Source organism: Coffea arabica, chromosome 1e, assembly GCF_036785885.1.
Source record: "Coffea arabica cultivar ET-39 chromosome 1e, Coffea Arabica ET-39 HiFi, whole genome shotgun sequence".
NCBI lineage: Eukaryota > Viridiplantae > Streptophyta > Magnoliopsida > Gentianales > Rubiaceae > Coffea > Coffea arabica.
The window spans coordinates 40,804,681-40,825,210 of record NC_092311.1 but is presented as its reverse complement, the minus strand read 5'-3'; the positions used below and the strand labels follow the sequence as shown (position 1 = coordinate 40,825,210).

The 20,530-nt window shown below is 35.9% G+C and overlaps 3 protein-coding genes across 3 annotated transcripts; all 3 read right to left on the bottom strand.

The window, feature by feature from the left end:
* Nucleotides 1–1,796: 1,796 nt before the first annotated feature.
* On the bottom strand, nucleotides 1,797–4,635 carry LOC113694701 (uncharacterized). Its single transcript, XM_027213557.1, has 5 exons — nucleotides 4,055–4,635; nucleotides 3,079–3,964; nucleotides 2,790–2,925; nucleotides 2,454–2,675; nucleotides 1,797–1,984 (listed from the first exon to the last, which is right to left on the bottom strand). The coding sequence occupies exons 1-5, from the start codon at nucleotides 4,633–4,635 to the stop codon at nucleotides 1,797–1,799; spliced, it is 2,013 nt and encodes a 670-aa protein (XP_027069358.1).
* Nucleotides 4,636–8,166: 3,531 nt separating this feature from the next.
* On the bottom strand, nucleotides 8,167–10,401 carry LOC113694717 (protein neprosin-like). The gene is made up of 7 exons (XM_072072435.1): nucleotides 10,242–10,401; nucleotides 9,966–10,052; nucleotides 9,660–9,881; nucleotides 9,167–9,328; nucleotides 8,998–9,051; nucleotides 8,750–8,896; nucleotides 8,167–8,637 (listed from the first exon to the last, which is right to left on the bottom strand). Exons 1-7 carry the CDS (start codon nucleotides 10,362–10,364, stop codon nucleotides 8,260–8,262), a joined length of 1,173 nt encoding a protein of 390 aa, XP_071928536.1. The 5' UTR covers nucleotides 10,365–10,401; the 3' UTR covers nucleotides 8,167–8,259.
* A 3,544-nt stretch (nucleotides 10,402–13,945) lies between these two features.
* LOC140017141 (uncharacterized) lies at nucleotides 13,946–20,309 on the bottom strand. The gene is made up of 3 exons (XM_072071475.1): nucleotides 20,304–20,309; nucleotides 15,757–15,986; nucleotides 13,946–15,005 (listed from the first exon to the last, which is right to left on the bottom strand). Exons 1-3 carry the CDS (start codon nucleotides 20,307–20,309, stop codon nucleotides 13,946–13,948), a joined length of 1,296 nt encoding a protein of 431 aa, XP_071927576.1.
* Nucleotides 20,310–20,530: the final 221 nt, after the last annotated feature.

Sequence of the window (20,530 nt, the reverse complement as noted above, 5' to 3'; positions counted from 1 at the left end):
AGGACAGAATAATAGTGTAAAATGTGTCTAATAATTGCTCTATCAAATCCTCCCACACCTAGACACTGCTTGTCCTCAAGCATTTTGGAGCTCAGAAGTATAATCAAGAGAGTAAAGGTCATGTAGTAATCTATACTTACACAAGCATCTTAGATCCCTGACAATGTTGCCAAAATTAGAACACACTGGACAGATGGTAATTCAAAGAAAATATATGAATACTAGGAACGCTCAACTCAACATCACGGAATGACATTACCATAGGCTTGCACATTTATCACATCTCCACTACTCGAAAGTGAATTAAATACACAAATCAAAGGGACTTTAATAGGGTTGTAATGGGGTTTAGGTAAAAGGCGGGATAAGAAGGTGAAAATAAGGTGTAATGTGTCAAGAGAATGTCCGATATCCACCACATAACCACAGCGCTTTACCGGAAAAATTTAACAAGCAGGGCGTTTCCATTTGCTATTCCCACTGTGCAAGTGTCGCCAAATTTTTTTTTTTTTTTAACAGACGGCTTGCAAGGCATGGGCACGCCTTGTAGGCTGGAGTCTTCTGTTCACGAGCCCCTCTCTTTTTTTTTTTTCTTCACTTTTTTTCTCTTTTTCTTTTTCTTTCGATCTCGGATGTACAGAAACAACACCATACAGCATCTACTCTGAAAACACTTGCGACCATAGATTTATTTGCCTTGTATAAGTAATGAATTTCAGACATCTCTTTATGACACAAGGTTGAACAAGAAAGTCTAAAAAAAGGTCATGGGTTATCAAACACGGCTAACAACCAAAAGCGAAGGATAAAAGCTCAAATTGATTCACTATTGGAAGACAAGATGAATGCATGATTTTTAGAAAGTTAAAGGAGGTTAAATCCTAAACGCCCTTATCATTTCCAATGCATCCAGTTTAACAAAATGTGGTCTCGACATGTACAAAATAGCAAGTTCTAGAATGCCAATATCATGTGTGATACCCACTCAATCAAACAAAAATAGAGCAAACAAGAATAATGTGCTCATGCATGGCTCAAAAGCTCCCAACGGTTTCAAGAATGAGTCAAGTCCAGCATATTCATCATTTAACGACATTGCCAAGGGAGGCAAGATGCACAGCTAGCATATTTTACCATATACCCATGCACCATGATTGCATAATCCATCATAGCAACGTGTTCTTGCAGTTAACAAACGTAGAAATAGAAAGAAAGTCAACTAACTACACCCTTTTTTTTTTTTGAATAAAGAGAAATAATAGAAACAAAAAGAAATAATAGAAACCATTCCCCCCCCCCACACCTAAAACCTACATTGTCCTCAATGTAACCTAGACAAAGAAAGTGCAAGGACAAAGAGGAGGGCGAAACTTCCCTGACTACCGAGAGGGTGCAGCGAGACACTAAGGCGACTGCGGCGCGCACGGCATGTGCGCTGCAGAGGTTGGTCGTGCGCGGGGGAAATGGCGCGCGGCTACTGGGCGAGCTGTTGAGCTGCCTGTCGCACGCGAAGGTCGCTTCTGTGGGAGCTTTACGTTTCTGGGGATGCGTCTGCGCGCTGGTGGATCGACAGAGAGAGAGAAAGAAGGCTGGAACTGGTGTGGGCTGTCGAGGGCGATGGGTGGCTCAAGGAAGTCGGCGTGCGATGGAAGAGAGAGATTTTTGAAGCAGTGGTGTGATGGAGAGAGCGGTGGTAGGCAAGGAGGGGAACTTGGGAAACTAAGAGAAAAACAATTGGAAAGGGATTGGAAAAGACTAGACAAAGAAGAATAAAAAGTAGAAAAGTATGGTCCTGGTCACGTTTGATTTTCGTTGTCGCCAAGGTTAGAAGGCGTGGGCACGTTTTGGAGGTTATAATCTTCTGACCATCGCGTCTCAATAATGTCTAAAAGATTCCCTTCTAAGGTGTAGGCACGCCTTGAAACTGATAGTCCCCCAACTTGTATAGTGCACCTGGCGTACCCCTGTAAGGCGTGGGCACGCCCTGTAAAGTTTAGTCTTCTGTTAATCACCACAAAAACAGTTAAAATAGAAAAATAGAATTGAAAAATCACAAAGTACAAAAATGACAACAACTAATACTGTAGTCCTTGGGTTGCCTTCCAAATAGCGCCTTTCTTTAATGTCTTTGGCTAGACATAACACCACTCTTTAGTCTGGATGTATTTGAATTTTTCTTGTAATTGGTGGCCCTCCTCCAGGATCCACATAGCCATTGAGTGCAACTTTTTTTCTAAATTTTCTCTCCATTTTCACTTCATGAATTGCTTTCATCCTATGGTACTTGTTCGCAGCAGCTTTGAATTTACCCCTACAAACAAACTCAGAAAATTCTTGCACAGGGAAATTAGTGGTATAAATAGCAAACACAGAATGAGAGTTAACAGGATGTTTCATTGTATCAAAAATATTAAAATGGACTATTTCTCCATCAAATTCCATCGTGAGAGTACCCTTACTAACATCAATTTTAGTCTGGGCAGTACTCAAGAATGGCCTTTCTAATACAATTGGTGATGGATTTGGGGCACTTCTATCATCCATGTAAAGCACATAAAAATCAGCAGGAAAAATTAATCCATCTACTTGCACTAAAACATCCTCAACTATCCCATCTGGATAAGCACATGTATGATCAGCCAATTGAATTATTACCCCCGTTTCTTTTAAAGGTCCTAAATTTAAGGAATCATAGATTGACTTAGACATCACATTAATAGAAACCCCTAAATCTATCATGGCATTTTTGATACTAGAATGGCCAATCTTACAGGGAATAGTAAACATACTCGGATCCCCGCATTTGGGTGGGAGTTTCCTTTGAAGCACAGTTGATACATTCTCTCCTACCATCACTTTCTCATCACCCTTTAGCTTTCTTTTGTTAACGCACAAGTCTTTCAAGAATTTTGCGTACTTGGGTACCTGCTTGATCGCGTCCAATAGGGGGATGTTTACTTGAACTTTGCGGAACACATCCAGGATTTCTTTTTCCCTTTCTGCCCTCTTTGTCTTTTCCAACCTGCAAGGAAAAGGAGCTAGATGAGATTTAATAGGGATCGAAGGAATAGATGTTACCTTAGACACTTTGCGAATGCGCTCGTCTTCTTCCATCTCCTTCTCGATTTCTTCTTCATTTCTGCTTTTTGGATTTTTCACTTTAGGCCCTTCCAGTTCCTTGCCACTCTTCAGTGTCATGGCACTTACATTTTTGGGGTTTTCTTCAGGCTGCGAAAGTAATTTTTCATAGACGTGGGACTCCAGGCGATTAATGGCAGTTGCCATTTGGCTCATTCGAGTCTCCATGTCTTTCATGCCCGCTCTGGTGTCCTGTTGAAACTGAGTAGAGCTCGCAACCAGGGACCTAGTCTCTTGCTGGAGTTGAGCAGTGGTCGTGACTAAGGTTCTAGTCTCTTGCTGGAGCTGAGTGGTGGTTGTTGCTAAACTCTTGACAATTTCTTCCAAAGAATTTCCTGAGCTAGAGGATGAGGGTTGAGCCTTTGGTTGCCACGGTTGTTGGAATCCTGGTGGACGATTAGAAAATGAATTCTGTGGCTTGTTACCATAACTGAAATTGGGATGGTCCCTCCAGCCCGGATTGTACGTATTGGAGTACGGGTCATACTGCCTGCGGGGTGCGGGCACGCCTCCGGCCATGTTTACCTGTTTCGCCCCGTTCTCTTGCAAAATGGGGCACGTGTCCGTGCAATGGTCCATACTCGTGCAAATTCCACATACTTTCACTTGCGGCGTGTCTCTCATGGCTAATTGCCTAACAACAAACGTCAACTCTGACAGTTGTTGCTGTATGGATGAAGTCTCTATCTCGTTGACTCTACGGGTAGGGTTGCTCTCACGGAAGCCAAATTGCTGGGAGTTCTCTGCCATGGCTTCGATAAGCTCCCACGCTTCCTTCATTGTCTTGTTTGCCAGTGCTCCCCCACTCGCAGCGTCAATGATGCTCCTATCAGTTGATTGGAGTCCTTTATTGAAGTATTGGATCAACAGTTGTTCACTAATTTGATACTACGGGCATCTAGTGCACTTGTTAAACCTTTCCCAATATTCATAGAAGGACTCTCCGGGATACTGTTTAATGCTGCAGATCTCCTTCCTCAGACTCGCAGCCCGGAATGCAGGGAAGAATTTTTCCAAAAACTTCTTCTTTAACTGTGCCCATGTGGTAATACTACCTGCTGGTAGGTAGTACAGCCAATCTTTAGCTGCATTTTTGAGAGAGAACGGAAAGGCTCTCAGTCTAATTTGCTCTTCAGTGACCCTAGGGGGTTTCATACTAGAACAAACCACCTCGAACTCTTTAACGTGTTTGTGGGGTTTTTCACCAGAGAGACCATGGAAAGAAGGTAAGAGGTGAATCAACCCCGACTTCAGTTTGAAAGCGGTATTCTCAGCCAAAGTAGGGAATGTGATGCATAAGGGCTGGTGAGTCAGCTCCGGGGCAGCCAGCTCTCTTAATGTTTGGGTGTTGGCCATGCTTATTTCGTCTTCCACTGACTCGTTTGCAATAAATAAGTGCCCTTCTTTTCGTCTCTTGGTCTCTTGCCTCCGCCTACGCGCTGCCTTCTCAACCTCAAGGTCGTATATCAATTCACCTGTGCGAGAAGAACGAGGCATAAATTAGCAAAAATACCAAGAAGAATAGAATAAAATAAAATAAAAGCTGAATTTGAAAAGAAACAAATAATCCAAACCCCAGCTCCCCGGCAACGGCGCCAAAAATTGACAAGTGCCGAACCTGTGCAATAATAATTACTAAAAAGTCCTAATTACCACCACAATTAATTATAAAACAAATCCAAGTACTGGAGCAGGGACCTTAGGTGTGCAATGGGTTACTTGATTCACCCTATTTTCGAAGAGTTTGCTTGATCCGATATACCAGATTTGTCTATAAAAATATTAATTTTGCATACAATGACAAGTAGGGTCGATTCCACAGGAAGCGGGTAGGAAATTATTTCTTTCCAAGTCAATAGAATAAAATTGGGGGATTTTTAATGCGAGGCAAATAAAAAATAAGAATAAAAATAAAGCAAACTAAATTCAAAAATAATTCACAAAGCACAAGTTACTAAAAGTAGCAATTAATGAAGTTTTACCCAAAGGATCAACTACTCAGGCACGGTCCAATTAAATGATCATCGATGCAAAGATATTTCATCCATTCATTACTAGGTTGGTTATAGTTATCAACAAACTCTGACAACCAGTTCTTCCTTACTTTTTCGACAGTCAAGGTACGACCATTGACTGCTTCCCTAACCAGATAACAACCCTAGGTACGACCGTAGTAATTTAATTATCCAATTGCATTAACACTAGAAGAACCCAACCCTAACTAATAAACACGCTAAGAGGGTTTATTTAAACTAGATCTTACGTTTCCCCAACATAAAGCCAATTATGGTGGTTGTCACTAGGTATCAACTAAACGAACAATTACGGATTCAATTTAGTCAATGTAACAGTAGGCTATTAAATTAAATCAAATACCCGACCGTTGATATTCAATTAATGAAATACCCATGAACAATTAATTCAGGAAACGCACGAATAGCAACAAATTGAAAGAAATAATGAAGATTCGATTAGATCTCACAGATATTATGGACCGCGCCTTCACGTTGACCTTTGGGTAGAGGAGAAAATTAGCCGCTCCTCATCGTATCAAGCTCGCATGAGTTGATTGATTTCATTCAATTAATTGCCGAAGAATTGGGGAAGGTGAGTTAAGTGAAGAAACAACCGAGAATGCCCTGACTCCACCTTCGTTTTGGAGCCGCAATTACAAAGCAAAAGGCTAACCGAAATTGTCCAGAGCAAGCGTAAAAGTCAAAAGGAAAATAGCCGCTTGGCCTATTCTAATTGCTACCGAAGAGAAGAAAGAAAAAGGGAAAAAGCGTCTGACAGATCTGGGAAAAGAAAACTAAAGCTAAGGTATTGATTGATTGTGAATCTGGCTTTTCTATTCTTTTATAGCCGCCACAGGAGAAAAGCATTAGGAACAAGGCTTTTTGTCCAAGGGCTTTGATCTTACGCATCTGGTCCACGTAGACCGGGTTTCTTAATTGGGTCTCCTGCTATTGGTCCCGCGGATCCGCCTTTTCGGCAACATCTACCTTTTCTGGCGTGGTCACGTCCTGAGATGAAGGGTCTTCTGAAAATTTGTCTCAAGAGATTACTTTTAACGCCAATCATCTATAATTCATACAAATATGAAATATGAGCAAATTCTCAATTCTTAGCATCATGAGTAGCCAAAATTAGGACAGAATAATAGTGTAAAATATGTCTAATAATTGCTCTATCAGTGATAAATATATCCAATGAACGTGAATAAATCCCTAGAATCTCATTACTCGTTCAACATTAGTACAGGTTGATGGATATAGTTCTAGGCATATATAATCAGATACAGACAGACACATATATGATAACAATTATAAAAACAATAATAATAAACTCCACTCTTAAACATCAGTACAGGTGCAATAGGAATTCTAGCAAATGCAAATGGTCCTGTAAGCACAATTTTCTCTGTCAAGAGACATGAGATGATCAATGTATCATTTTACTTTTTTTTTTAATATAAAAATGAAATCTACTTAATTTATCAATGAGGCGCATATCTAGTGCTGAAAATAACTAAGGTCGAAACCATAGAAAAAGAAAATCCTAAACTTAAGTCTCCTAGTCAGAAGTTTGTAGCCCAATGAACGTTATTAATCTCACTTTGTGACTGTCATTCCATATTGTAACCACCACACGCCCTGTTTTGGTCCTAACAAAAATCCATCCAGTATATAACTATCTCAAATCACAGTAAAAAATGTTGGTTCAGTATAATTAAGTTATGCAGCCATTTGACAAGGTAAAAAATGATCGAAAACTTAGATTGAATCAAAATTTATGGACTTGATTTACTATTTTAAATTTACTATTTTAAAAGTGAAGGATGACATTATACTAGTTTACTATTTTAAATTTACTAGTTTAAATTTACTATTTTAAACCTAGGTAAGAAACGTAAATTTACTATTTTAAAAGTGAAGGATGACAATATTCATTTGAAAAAATGCGAGAGACGTTTAAAATGATTCTTGTAAAGATTAATTTCTACATATAACAATGAAATATATTTAAATTGATAACTCAATCCTTTGGACTGCTGTTCAATTGTAGTAATTTCGTCAAAGAATGTATAATTTGGTATTTATTATTTTCCTCACATGGGGAGACATTTTTTTATTCTACTTTCATATCTCGAGTTTTACTTCCTTTTTAATTATGTATCTTTGACTTGATATAATGTAAAAGAAGATATTTAGTTTCTAATTAGGTATACATTTCAATTGCATAGATGTACCATGCATGTTGTCTTTGAACTATGTTCTTTTTCCACCTTCGTTTATTCATTTTAATCTGTGCAGCTGAAAGTTACTTAACCAATTTGAGTCACTATACATGGAACTTAAACAATTAATCAAAAGATGCAACTCTTTTAATTTATGCATCAAAGAAAGAATTCGAAACATATTTGGACAGCCAAAGAAGAAATAAATATAGTGCTAATAACCGAAATACTAAAATGTATCATAAAATTTTTCCAAATAAACAAAGAAAATAATGGGATAAGACGTAATGGATTTTACAATAGTTAATAGAAAACTATTTTGCTTTTTTAACCTTTTAGTAAGACATACGAGATCCAGTATGCTACATAGCCCCAAAGACATCTCCCGATAATGGAATCGTTCCTCAAGAAAATTCAGACAGCTGAAAACGTCATATCCAGCAAAAATGGAAATAGAGTTTAAAGTAGGATATTGGCATTTAATTTGATAATAGAACATGGAATGAATAAGCTAACATTTGAATCTCATACATGAATGCAGCATGTTAGGTTGCGAAGTGATTGCAAAAAAAAAAAAAAAATCATCTTCATTCCCCTGTAAAGATGTGGAAAAAAAAAAGATTTTGGTTATAACGAATCATTTTTCACTTTGAGGAAGAAATTTTCAATTTGATAGCAATGGATCCTTCATGTATATGTTACTGGACCGTATTTGCTCCAACAATCTCTCGATAAATATAAAAAGTCAATTATCATATGACGGGAAATGGAGAAAAGAAAACTGGTTAATGTAACAAAAACTGAACAACTTAGAAATTTATTTTATAACATTCGATTTTGGAGTCCAGAAGAAAGAACATCTGCATGGGGTTATTAGTTTTTGGTCATGGACACTTAGGATTTCTTCCTGGTCCACCAAAGTAAAAGTAATCTCCGGCATTATCACTCTTTCCAGGTACTATGTTGTAGCAATTCGGCTTCGTAGCTACAGCTTTGATATCACCAGGAGGGACTAAGGTGCTGGATTGATCAACTACTTGAAGTTTCTTGAAGTAACTTGCCCCTCTAGCTCGTTCTTCAGCAAAATGGCCACTGCCCATTTGAGTTGTGGTGTGTTGCCCACCTTGAGCATTATTTATTATCTCTCCACCCCATTCAATTAGTGAAGCACTGTCTGCTAGGTCTTTAAATAAGGAAGCAGGCCAATAACCAATTACATCGTCATTCCCGTGTTGTAGCCACCACACATTTTTCTTTGGGTCCTAAACAAAATTATACCACTATATTATGAGTTTTTCCAAATCCCAGAAAAAAAAATTAGGGTTTTGTTGTACATAATATGCTGGGATCTTAATCAATTTTGGCTGTCATTACCTTAAAGATATGTAGGGTGATTTCATGTTGAGCACCATGATAGGTAGAAACTGGTGAAATGGTGGCACCCAATGCAATTGAATTACTGGTTTGAACAAAGCCAGGGCATTCCAAGTTGTAGCACCCAGTGGATTGATAACGATCACGCTGTTAGCATTACCAAATTTTGATACATACATATGATAAAAATTTAGACTCAGGCAAACATATTATATTTGCATTAGGATTGATAATATTTTGTGACTTACAGTCCAGTAATTGAAAAGTCTTGTGTTGCTATCTCCAAAGTGACTTGGATATACCTATTATATATATTAACAAACGAAATAAGTAGACAATAAAGTTCAAGGCACATGCATGGCCAGATGTGTTTATTGTTGAATTGCTGATTGACTATTTATGATAGGGAAGAAGTACCGTCCAACCAGCTTCAACGCTGTTCAGAGCTGAATCAGCACCTGCAAGAACCCATATTTGAGCCAAGCTAAATTCACCACTGCCCTGAACTTGGGGTTGCCAAAGGTTTATTGTTGCCTTTGCTCCCAAAAACTTGTTACTTTGGACATATGCAAATGCATACTAAAGAATTGAAGAAAAAAGAAAATGAGAAATCGACAAAATTAATAAGCTAAAAATGAGAGAGATTTAAACAAACTCAAAAATTACCTTCCTGTTAAAGGAATTTTGATATATAATACTCCAAAGGAAAATTAGCAGACACCAAGTATTAAACCTATATATGTAAAGATGCATGCGTGTGTTGCTACAAAATTCTAGCAAAGATATAGTATGAGTAGATGTTTCAAGTGATTCTGTCATGCATATCAACACCTAAAAAAAAAAAAAAAAAAAATTCTACAAGACTCGTATTGTTTATGGTACACAGCAAATTTCCAGTTGTTTAGGGCACCTCGTGATTGGAAAAGTCAGCGAGCTGGGGAAAGTTTCTGTGCTCCTTCTTTGCATATCTTGCTTTCTGGTATCTTCTAATAGGAATAGTTCCTTCAGGGCATCTCCCACCCAACTGCCATAACTGATTAATTGGGTTTTTATCCTCTTGGCCATGAGAATTGGATTTGAATGGTTCACCCCCACCAATTGGTCCTTTCCGAGGCTGCAAACTAGGCCTCATCTGCAACGTGCAAAAAATACATAAAATTTTTACTTGTAGAGATTTTTCCCTTGTCTTGCTTTTGGGTGGGATAGAAAGGCTCACCAAAATGGTATGATTTTTTAGCAAAGGATGATCAAACGCTGGTTGATGATAAATGTTGATACAATCAATAATATCACCATCAGGGCTCTGCCATTTAAAACAATCATGCATCAGTTAGTCATGTACGTGAGTCCTAAAAATGTGGACAGCGCACTTAAATATTTCAATTTGTTATGTAAGAAATTAGAACAAGACATAGAAAAACAAGTACGTAGGTGTACACAAGAACATGAACACAGGCACCATGAATATTAAAGTGAGCGAAGAAGGAATAACCTTGATGGACTTGACAGGGATCTTCTTTGAACTGCTCAACGTTTTCCTGACCTGAGTCTTCTTGCTTGAGGCATCACATAAATTCATCATGGATAATAAAATGAAGAAATAAAATAGCTTCATTTTCTTCTCACTTCTAAAACTTCCAATGCAAAATTGATTCACAGGTTGGTGGTGTGTATTTGATTTCATTACTAGGTGAATTTATAAACTTTTAAAGTATCGTTCGTGGAATTCTACTGGTTTATTAAACGAAACCTCCCAAGTCAATTGACTCATAATTTGTTAGATTCATGAGTAAAGGGTTAGTCCCACATTGGTTCGAAAGATAGAGAAAGAGCGATTAATATGTAAGTAAGAGCCCGAAACCTAATGGTTTAAGTTTTTGGGTCAGAGTTGGGTTCCTAACTTACGTATTGGACTCTTTGGTAGACTCTCTCGTGGTATTTCCCCCTATCAAATTGGGTTCCTAACTTACATATTGGTTTGAGATGGAGCCAAGGGAGGTCCAAAAATCCAGTTTGAATGTTGAAGAAGAGTGGGTCCATATTTGGAAGAAGAGTTGATCGTAGGTGATAAGATGGGATTGCGTTGTTGAGTAAAAATAGAGAAAGAACGATTAATATGTAAGTAAGGACCCGAGACCTAATGGCTTAAGGTTTTGGGTTAGAGTTGGGTTTCTAATTTACATATTGGGCTCTTTCCCCTATGAATAATTCTTCGGACCTCTTCAATCCTGGACCCCAAAACTATTGGGCTCTTTGATAGATTTTCTCGTGATGTTTCCCCCTATCAATAATTTTTCGGACCTCTTCAACCCTAGACCCCAAAACTACTAGACGAAGGTACGACTTTAATATGGATTGTAAATGGCCATATATTCATATAATCTTTCTTTTCCTTGTTACCATTATTAGGCGACAAACTTTCTTGTTTTTTCATGAACAAATATCGAATGAGAATGCACTATCACTTGGTTTTCATATTACCACCAATTGCGGCTAACAAGAAGAATATATTCAAGAACAATAACTACGGAAAAAGTAACCAAAAATTAATCAAGAACAAGCACTCAGAACTCAAGTCAAGATGGAACTTCCAGAAGAGAGGGAAAAAAAGAGTTGAAATTAGACGTGTAGAGAAGAGAAGTCATACATAATTTTAGTTCAAGAGGCATTTCTTTTTGTCCTCAAACGCCTTTCCTCCATATAACTTAAGTTTTTTTTCAATATATAGTCCCTTTTAATACCAAAAAAAAAAAAAAAACGCCTCAAACAATTATAAGACCGAGTTCCTCCCGTCTAACAGTTTCCGGATGCTATATCTTCTCATCTTTCAGCAAGCGTTGTTTTTCTGATCTTGGAAGTTTCAACATCTAGTTGAGTTTACTTTCGTAGTCAAATTTGATCCTTTCAACTACTACTAGTAAAATTTAGTACATTGGTGAGAGACGTTGCCCAAAACTCGTCATTCAGACCGGAGAAAACGACGTTGTAACGAATCCTGCTTGCAATCATCAGCAACAAGATCCATTTTGTTTTTGTTGGGGGCCCTCAAGCTAACGTTCTTGTTCTTGATTGATGGATACCTCGTACTAAATGTCGGTTATGCCAATTGTTTAAGTCCATTCGGGTGCTAGTTAATATACCATGCATGCACCAACTACCAAGAATATACATTCATACATATGGAGTATTACACATGTATTTGGCAGTTGGTAGTGAGTGTGTGTGTATATATATATATACACACACACATATACAAATGAAGAGAGAGTGAGAGAGAGAGAGATAGGGGCTGACTCGAGAGTTCATTTTCACCGGTCATAATTTATAGTAATTTGACAATAGTGACAAGTAGAATTTTAGCTTAAATTTTGAAGTAGTAACAAATTTCTCCAACTGCTTCACAATGAAATCGCAACAAACTCCAAAGCCTCGTCACGGCCTGGTGTAAACTTCCTGGTTAGTGTATCCTAATATTTGCGACAGATATCTTCCGATGATGATGATCAATAAAAGTTGTCATTTGCTCAAACAAAAAAAAATTTTTTTTTTTTGGTCAAAGCTCCAAGTATTGTAAACCCTTGCAAGAAAAAATTACATGCATGCAGTAAGAACTCGGATGCTTGCGTCGTTAGACCCAATGCTAACATTGAAAACCTAGCAGTTTTCGGGCCAGTTAATTAGTAACAAAATTTCACAGACGACTTCAATTCGTGGACTCCAAAATTGATAGTTAAAAAAAAAAAAAAAGAAGAACGACTTGACCAATTAAGTGTTGATCATGACATATCAAAACCAGCTAATTTAACATTTATTTTGTGATATCTGTAGAAGATATTAAAATTTTGGTCAACATACACACTTTTATAAAAAAATGTATATGACAATTACTTCCAATTTTTTCCTCCTTTGCCTTTCCTTATTGCATACATTATTATTATTATTATTTTTTGTTTCAATAAGGGTACACATGATTACAATCGAAATCCACTGGGATAATACAAACGATCTACACTTGGAACATCATCACAAATAATTCAACAATAACTCACAAAAGGATGGGAATAACAACCTATATATAGTGAGGAAAATATTCACTTATTTGTTAGAATTGAAATTTGAACTCTGACCTTGGCAACGGGTAACTTACTCTTCATTTATAAGGATTACCCGCAAAATACGAAATCAATCAACTTTAGTATTCTAGTCATTAGTTGACTCATAAATGCATTGCTTTGTGGAATTGTACAGGTCTATTATTATTAGAAAGTGAAAACCTCCCAAGCCAATAGACTTGAGATTCCTTCCACACAGGCCAGTAGCGACTTGAGTAATTAAGATCTGATCTTGATGTATCAAAATGCTAAGTTAACATATTCATTTGTGATATCTATAGATGATAATGAAAGAAAACAAATACTCAATTTACATTCAAATCCATATATTCCTAACAGTGTACGAAGACATTGTTATTGAATTTTGCTGATGATCAAGAATTAACTTTTAATGCGTACAATTTGTTGCAATGGTTATAAGCAAGCTTCGAGTATATATAAATGATAAATCACATAGGGAATTAAATTCTGTATGAGATTATAAGAATCTAAGGGTGGAGCTAAATCCACACTCTCCCATTCTACCATTATTTCAAACACGAATATGAAGTTTTGAAGCCCTAAATATCTAGGGGGTTTCCTTCTAACTTTTTGCAATTCCAAGTTTATTTTTTCACACTATAGAAATAATTTTCCTTGCACTATTCTTTTAACTATTTATACCATTTTTTTCAAATGCTTTTCAGTTTTACACTCGCCTAATTTCTAAAAGCTATTTGATCTCAGTGAATTTCCTAAAAAATGTTTGTTGGCTTATAGCTTTATGGGCCTATACAGTTTCAAATGCAATCAGATTTTACAGAATTATGACTATTCCTTGTAAAAAAAAAAAACTAATGTTTGACATTTGTGTGTAGTACCATTAAGCTTTTAATTAAATATAATCAGATATAATCAGTGACGGGGCCAGGATTTTTTTTGGGGGGGGGCCAAAATTTTTTCCTAATAAAATTATCTTAATATATTATGTTCAAAATAATTTTCTTCTATTTAAATATATGACATCTAAAAATATCAAATATTAAATTTAATTATAAAGGTATGTCTATTCATAAATATGCGGTACAGTCATAACAAAAATCATCTATGATTGAATCACTGCTAAATTTTCAACAACTTCCTTTTCTATATACACAGTTAGACAATCATTCAAGAAATGATCTTCCATCGTGTTTCGGAGCTTTGTCTTGATTATTTTCATAATTGAAAATGCCCGCTCTGTAGTTGCAATTGATACAGGAAGAATAAGAACAAGTCTAATCAATCTGTCAATAAGAGGAGATATCACTGATTTTCTTGTCTTCACCAAGCCTTGACATAACTCATGAATACCAGATAATTCTTGCAATTCAGGATGATTTGGAATGTCGAGCTCAAAATGTTGAAGTTCTATTCTTAGACGTACTGGTTCTTGCTCCATAAAATCATTCAGATAGAACTTCTCTGCAAGTTTACAAATATCATCAATCTTGAACAGCATAAATCCATTTCTAGGATCTAAAGCAGTGCTCAAAACAAGCAATTCCACGGTATGATCATTAAACCTGCTATGTAACTCTTGCAATTGATAATCAATTGTTGCAAGAAATATATCCACTTGATAATAATGCTCCACACTAATCTCATTATGATGACTTCGAGATCTACCACGTCTTGCAATATATTGAGCATTCATATCCGGGATATCAATTTGATGTTGCTCACAAAATAATTTAACTTTCACCAAGAAATCATCCCATCCCGAATCTCGAAAATTCTTCAGTAGCTTTGTTGTGCTTGAGACAAGATGCATTGCATTCAAAATATCTTGAGATTTACGTTGCAATGCTATACAAAGAAGATGAGTAATTTCCATAATGTCTTTCATAAGATGCAAAGTGAAAACAAACTCAAAGGATAACAACTGATTCAAAGCAAAATTTGCATCTCCTCCATTTGCTGCAATGTTACTTAAAACCACACAAGTAGCATTGAACATTTTCAGTAAACTAGAAATAGAATCCAAATGAGAACCCCAACGAGTATCTCGAGCTCGTTTTAAAGTGCCAATTTGATTAAGCCCCCTTCCAATTTCAAGTTCACCATTAGCAATCTTAGTAGCAACTTCAATTGTTTGAGCCTCCTTTAATTCATCATTACGTTTGCTAGATGCAGAACAATGTTGATAATGAAAACTAAATTGGAGAAGAATTGGTGAACAGAAGCTACTTCTCTAGAAGCTGCAACTAAAGCACGTTGAAGCCTATAGGCCAAACAATGAATGTAATAGGCATATGGACATTCATGGCAAATTAAAGCTTGCAAGCCATTCCATTCACCTCTCATAGCTCCATCATACCCTTGTCCACGAATGTTATGAATGGCCAAATTATGTTAAGAGAGAGTAGAAAAAAGGGTTAAAAACAAAAAAGCCCCCTGTGATAAGCCTAATACACAGAAAAGCCCCCCATGGTTTCAAAATATACAACACGACCCCTCATGCTTTGAACTAAATTGTAAAGGTGACGGAATCCGTTAAACTTAACGGAAATGACTTATTGGAACCTAAAAAAAATTTTTATACCTAATTTTTATGAAATATACCTATTCTACCCCTTAACTCTCAATTCTCTCTACTTAAAAAATAAAACAAATGATTTTTTTGAGCTCTCTTTTGTTTAATTATATAAGGGTATTTTGGTCATTTTGACCATTTTCGTTAAGTTTAACGGATTCCGTCACCTTTACAATTTAGTTCAAAGTATAAGGGGTCGTGTTGTATATTTGGAAACCATGGGGGGCTTTTCTGTGTATTAGGCTTATCACAGGGGGCTTTTTTGTTTTTAACCCTAGAAAAAAATACCTTCCTTCAAAGTTAAAGCCATAGTATCACGGACATGAATAACACCAAAAAACCGTTCACGGATGCATACTTCCTTATCTACATATCTCAAAACAAGAGCCATATGCTCTCTTTTGGACTCATCACGAGCTTCATCAACTATAGTGCAAAATTTTGAATTTCCAATCTCTTGGCAAATTTCTTTTCTAACCTTATTGGAAAATATATAAAGAATCTCCTTTTGAATTTCATGAGATGTATAGGAGGCATTGGATGGAGCATTTTCTTGAACAACATTTGCAACCTATCCATTAATAGAGCATAATTATAATTTTATAAAGATAATAACTAAATGGAAGCATATTATGAATTTAAAAGATTTCTTTAAAGCATGGATATTATATAAATTCAAGAAAGAATGCAAAGCTAGAAGAAAATCATTCTTACCTTATCATTATACGAAGCCAACAACTTAATAAGTTGATGAAAGTTTCCACGATTAAGAGATTTTTCACTCTTATCTCATCCTCGAAAGGCACAACCTTGAAATGCAAGCCATCGCACTACATCAATTGAAACTTGAAGCCTTAATCGATTAATCTCAACTTGCTCAAAACTTTGTTTCTCAATGAAAGTTCCAATGTGTTGAGAAGCATTCATCAAATCATTGCATGCTTTTACCGCAATTCTGTGAAATGAGTTAGGACTTTTCCCCACATGTCGTAAGAAAGCACAATTATCTCCATTATTGACCTTCTTCCAATTGTTAAAGCCACCAAGAACAAATGCACTTAATTCAACTCGTCCATTCGGCTTACTAAATAGATAGAATGGAAGACAAAAAGTAGCATCAATTGATGGAGAATATTCAAGCCAAGATGGAAACAATGCAAACCAAGAGCTACAAAAATGACGAACATGTTTCTTTGAACCACTTGAAGGGTAATTTTCAAGCTTAACTTGATATGGCCCTTAATTGATATAAGCTCGACGAATTTCATCTTGTTGATTAAGAGGATAGCTCCATATAGGTGGAGGTTTTTCGCTATGTTTTCAGAATCGGACCGGGTATCGACTCGGTCAAACTCAGGGATCAGGGGTCAATGCGTGCAACCGGGTTCAATAGGGGTTGAACCGGATGACGTCATAAATAAAAATTATTTAAAAATTAAAATATTATAGGTAAAATACCTAATAACATGTTAATATTAATAAAGGTATATTCATATATATTAGATGTTTTAAATATATTTAACAAGAAAATACAAAGAAATTAGAACAATCAATTAACAATTTATATTATTTAATGAGCATTAACAAGTTTAGAATTAAAATTATGGACTTAATTGAAAAATAATACCAAAATTTAAGAAAAAATTGATAAAGTATGAAATATTTGAGGTATATTAATATTTTTTAACAATCTAGGGGTCAAAACATAATATTGAAAAAGTTTGAGTTTTTTTTTTAAAAAAAACTGTTTGAACTGGAAAATCCGATTTTTTCGGTCAAACCTAGTCAGACCCGGTTTTTGACCGGATTTTTACTTACCCGGTTTTTAAGCATGACTCAGACCGGACACTTGGCCGAGTTTTAAAACACAGGTTTTCCGGGATCACGTTCCAAAGAAGCAATATCAATCTTTTCAAGTTCAACTCTTCAAACTTTTTTGGGAGGTTCTGATAAGAGTTTATTTTACATATTTTTAAGTACATTTTATTAGTTAATTTTGGTTTGATTATTTAGTTTTATAACTAAAATAACTAGGTTTTGGTAAAAATATACAACTTTTGTAAAAGTGGCTAATATGGCATTTCTATTGATTTTAATGGTAAAAACTTCATATTCTTGCAGGTAAATGATCCAATCACCAAAGGATGTCAAATGAGGTGAAAATTAGATAATTGGTGCTCAATTCAAGTGGTAAAAAAGAGAAATGAAGTGAAAAACGTTTAAGTGAAGAAGTGCGGTTCATGACAGTTTTGACACTCTTTAGTATTTCGACTATATCTGGAGTTACACTTATCGGATTGAGGTGATCTTTATACCATTTTAAAGCTAAGAAAGAGACCTACAATTTTTATGTGACATCGAAATCCAATTCTGCTGTTTTCATGGACAAAAAGTCGGAATACAGAAGCTGCATTCCGTGGTCGAAAATTGAAACAGGGGTTTGACCAGGTGATAGTATTTCGATCATATCTCAGGCTACAAATCTCCGATTTGGATGATTCTTGAAGAATTGAAAAGCTAAATCAAAGGGCTACAACTTTTGTGTTTTGTACAAAAGCTAGTTTGGCCTCCATCATAGAGAAAATAGCAGTTGAAACTAGGCCAAAAATGCAGAGTTGAAAACGCGAGTCGACAAAATGTGGGTTGAAGCTGCGTTTTGTGTAGGCGCGTTTTGTAGCCGAAATTCTGCAATTTGCTCAGCCATTTCTCTGGTGTTCAGATTACTTTCTAGCAATAAGATGCAAGGGAATTCGGTGCACATGCTTCAGAAGACAAAAGGGCAAGAAAGGTGGCTTATTTTCAAGTTGGTTATTGACTATCTTAACAAATCTCAGATTTGGGAATCAAGAGGTGGAAATTTGACCAAGCTTTTGAGCAGTTTTTATAGAGAAAAATAGGGAGGTATGGACAATCCATACGTAGCCAGATTTTCTGATAGCAAACACTCTCTAGCTAGTAAATTTTGCAGGAACTCTTGGAGGATTCATCTTGTAATCATCTACTGCAAGACATAGCAGATTTTTGGAAAGCTTCACCATTGCTTGGCTAAGATTTTCTTCACTCTTCTTGTACTTGTAATTTATGATGTTTTACATTAATGAAATTATGAGTGTTTTATCATTCATGAATACCTAATTTCCTTTATCTAGGGAGTAGATGAAACTTATGGCCAAGTGATATGAATTGAATGTGATTTATACTTGTTATATCTTGTATTAACTTGTCTACTTCTGTATGTTGGATTACTTGTTGTTGTTTGATCACCAATAGCAGGTTTATAGTTATTTTTACTCATTGAAAAATGGTAAAAACAATGGATTAACATGAGTAGAGCTTGAGTTGTATGTTCCTGAGAATAGAAATACATTCAAATGGTGTATAAGAACAGACTTAGTATTTACCAAGAGATTAGGAAAAACTAAGCTGTTCTAGACCATTATTATCATGAGAATGTGATTTTGGTATTTTTGGAAATGAATCCCTGGTTAAACAAGAGTAATAACAAGTATTAAGATCATTCATTTAGATTTTTTGTGCCATAAGTGGAATCTACATCTCTAGATTTAATCTTTAGTGAAATTTCTCCATTTGCATCTAGTTTTTATTAAATCAGATTTATAGATAGTAGTAATATAATTTCTCTGCTCAAATTCATCATAAGTTTAAATAATAGAGAAAATAAGGATCTAGTAATTGTTTTAAGTTGCTCCTCGTGGGATCGACTGATACATACCATACATTACAATTTTGGCCTGTATACTTGCAATCAAACGGGTATAAATTCGGATTAAACTTGCACTTGTAGTAAAAACCCGTCAGGTTCAACAACCAAACTCTCACTAAGAATAGATGATGGAGTAGCATCACTCTCCTTGTGCTTTTGATCTTCAATAATTTTTCTTTTAAAAAATGCATCAATTGTTGTTGACTTACCCATGGAGAATAAATTTCAAACCTGAATTTAATTCACATTTCATAAGTTATATACAACTCTAGCAAATTATCATAATAAATTATATGTATGCCAAATTTTATATGCATTATATTAGTATTTCTTTGAACCACAAATAAAGTATGGAATCACAATTTTAAATGATACACACTTATTAAACAATAAAATACTTTATACATGTCAAATTATTTGTCTTGAGAAAAATATACTACAAATATAGTATAATATCACAATTTTGATACTAGAAATGTATTTTACAAGAGCATAAGATAATTGGAAAGAGGAAAAGATTAAATTTCATAATAAATTAATTATAAAAAGGAAAAGGTTTAGTACAGGTACCAAAGAATGGAGCCACTTCACTTCAATTTATTGGATTCTACTATCTAGCACCAAGTGACCAAAAAGGTGCCCTTTTGTGGTAGCTCTTAAAAGAGAGCATCTCTTCCCTTTGTGGTAGCTCTTAAATGCCCAAAAAGGTGCAACCTTTTTAACTTTTAGCCAATTTTCAAGCAGTAAAACTAGCATTGAATGAGAATCATTGCCAGATTCTATTATTAGTAAGTAGGAGCTGAAGAGTCACTGTTTACCGAAGGAGTTCTTATGATTAGAGGAGGTGAACTAGTTCTGAGGAATCAACACTTTAGATCTTGATCCGGGAAATATCACTCACGGAACCAGATCAAAGCATGAACAAGCAGTACAATCGGTGTGGCTACCACAGCAGACAAGTAAGCTAACTGCCATTTTCTCATCTTACCTTGTCTGGTAGTGTAGGTGCATTAGAAGTAGGTGCATTGTGCTCTGTTTTTTTCTTTTTGTTTTTGTTGCCTACCAGTTTGCCATTTACCTAGAGAAAAGCATATTTTTTCGATTTTCCTTTGTGGCTTTTTCGATTTTCTTTGAGATCATTGGTGTGGGGGGTGAGAGGTATACCAGCATTACGTCAGGTTAAGTTCCATGGCTGAGGATATTGTTGAGATTTTGCAAAGCTTCAAATTATCGATCAAGGAGTTGCAGATAACAGATGTGGGGAGAGAGGAGCTATCCTCAGGTTTAAAGGAATGCCAAAGCAGCTTGATAGGGAAGATTGTGGGTGAGAAGGTAGCTAACTATACGGGAGTTAAGAATTTTGTTATAGCAGCTTGGGGGTACCCAAAGGA

What these genes read in the sequence shown, in the direction of transcription:
- LOC113694717 (XM_072072435.1), bottom strand. Translation starts at nt 10,364, where the DNA reads ATGAAGCTATTTTATTTCTTCATTTTATTATCCATGATGAATTTATGT. An exon ending in TCCCTGTCAAGTCCATCAAG is followed by an intron (nt 10,053 to 10,241) that starts GTTATTCCTTCT and finishes TTTAAATGGCAG; the next exon opens with AGCCCTGATGGTGATATTAT. An exon ending in TCACCCTACATATCTTTAAG is followed by an intron (nt 8,638 to 8,749) that starts GTAATGACAGCC and finishes AATTTTGTTTAG; the next exon opens with GACCCAAAGAAAAATGTGTG.
- LOC140017141 (XM_072071475.1), bottom strand. An exon ending in GAAGTATGCATCCGTGAACG is followed by an intron (nt 15,006 to 15,756) that starts GTTTTTTGGTGT and finishes TTCTGCATCTAG; the next exon opens with CAAACGTAATGATGAATTAA.
- LOC113694701 (XM_027213557.1), bottom strand. Translation starts at nt 4,635, where the DNA reads ATGCCTCGTTCTTCTCGCACAGGTGAATTGATATACGACCTTGAGGTT. An exon ending in ACCCAAATGCGGGGATCCGA is followed by an intron (nt 2,676 to 2,789) that starts GTATGTTTACTA and finishes CCTTAAATTTAG; the next exon opens with GACCTTTAAAAGAAACGGGG. An exon ending in TAAAATTGATGTTAGTAAGG is followed by an intron (nt 1,985 to 2,453) that starts GTACTCTCACGA and finishes TAAACTTTACAG; the next exon opens with GGCGTGCCCACGCCTTACAG.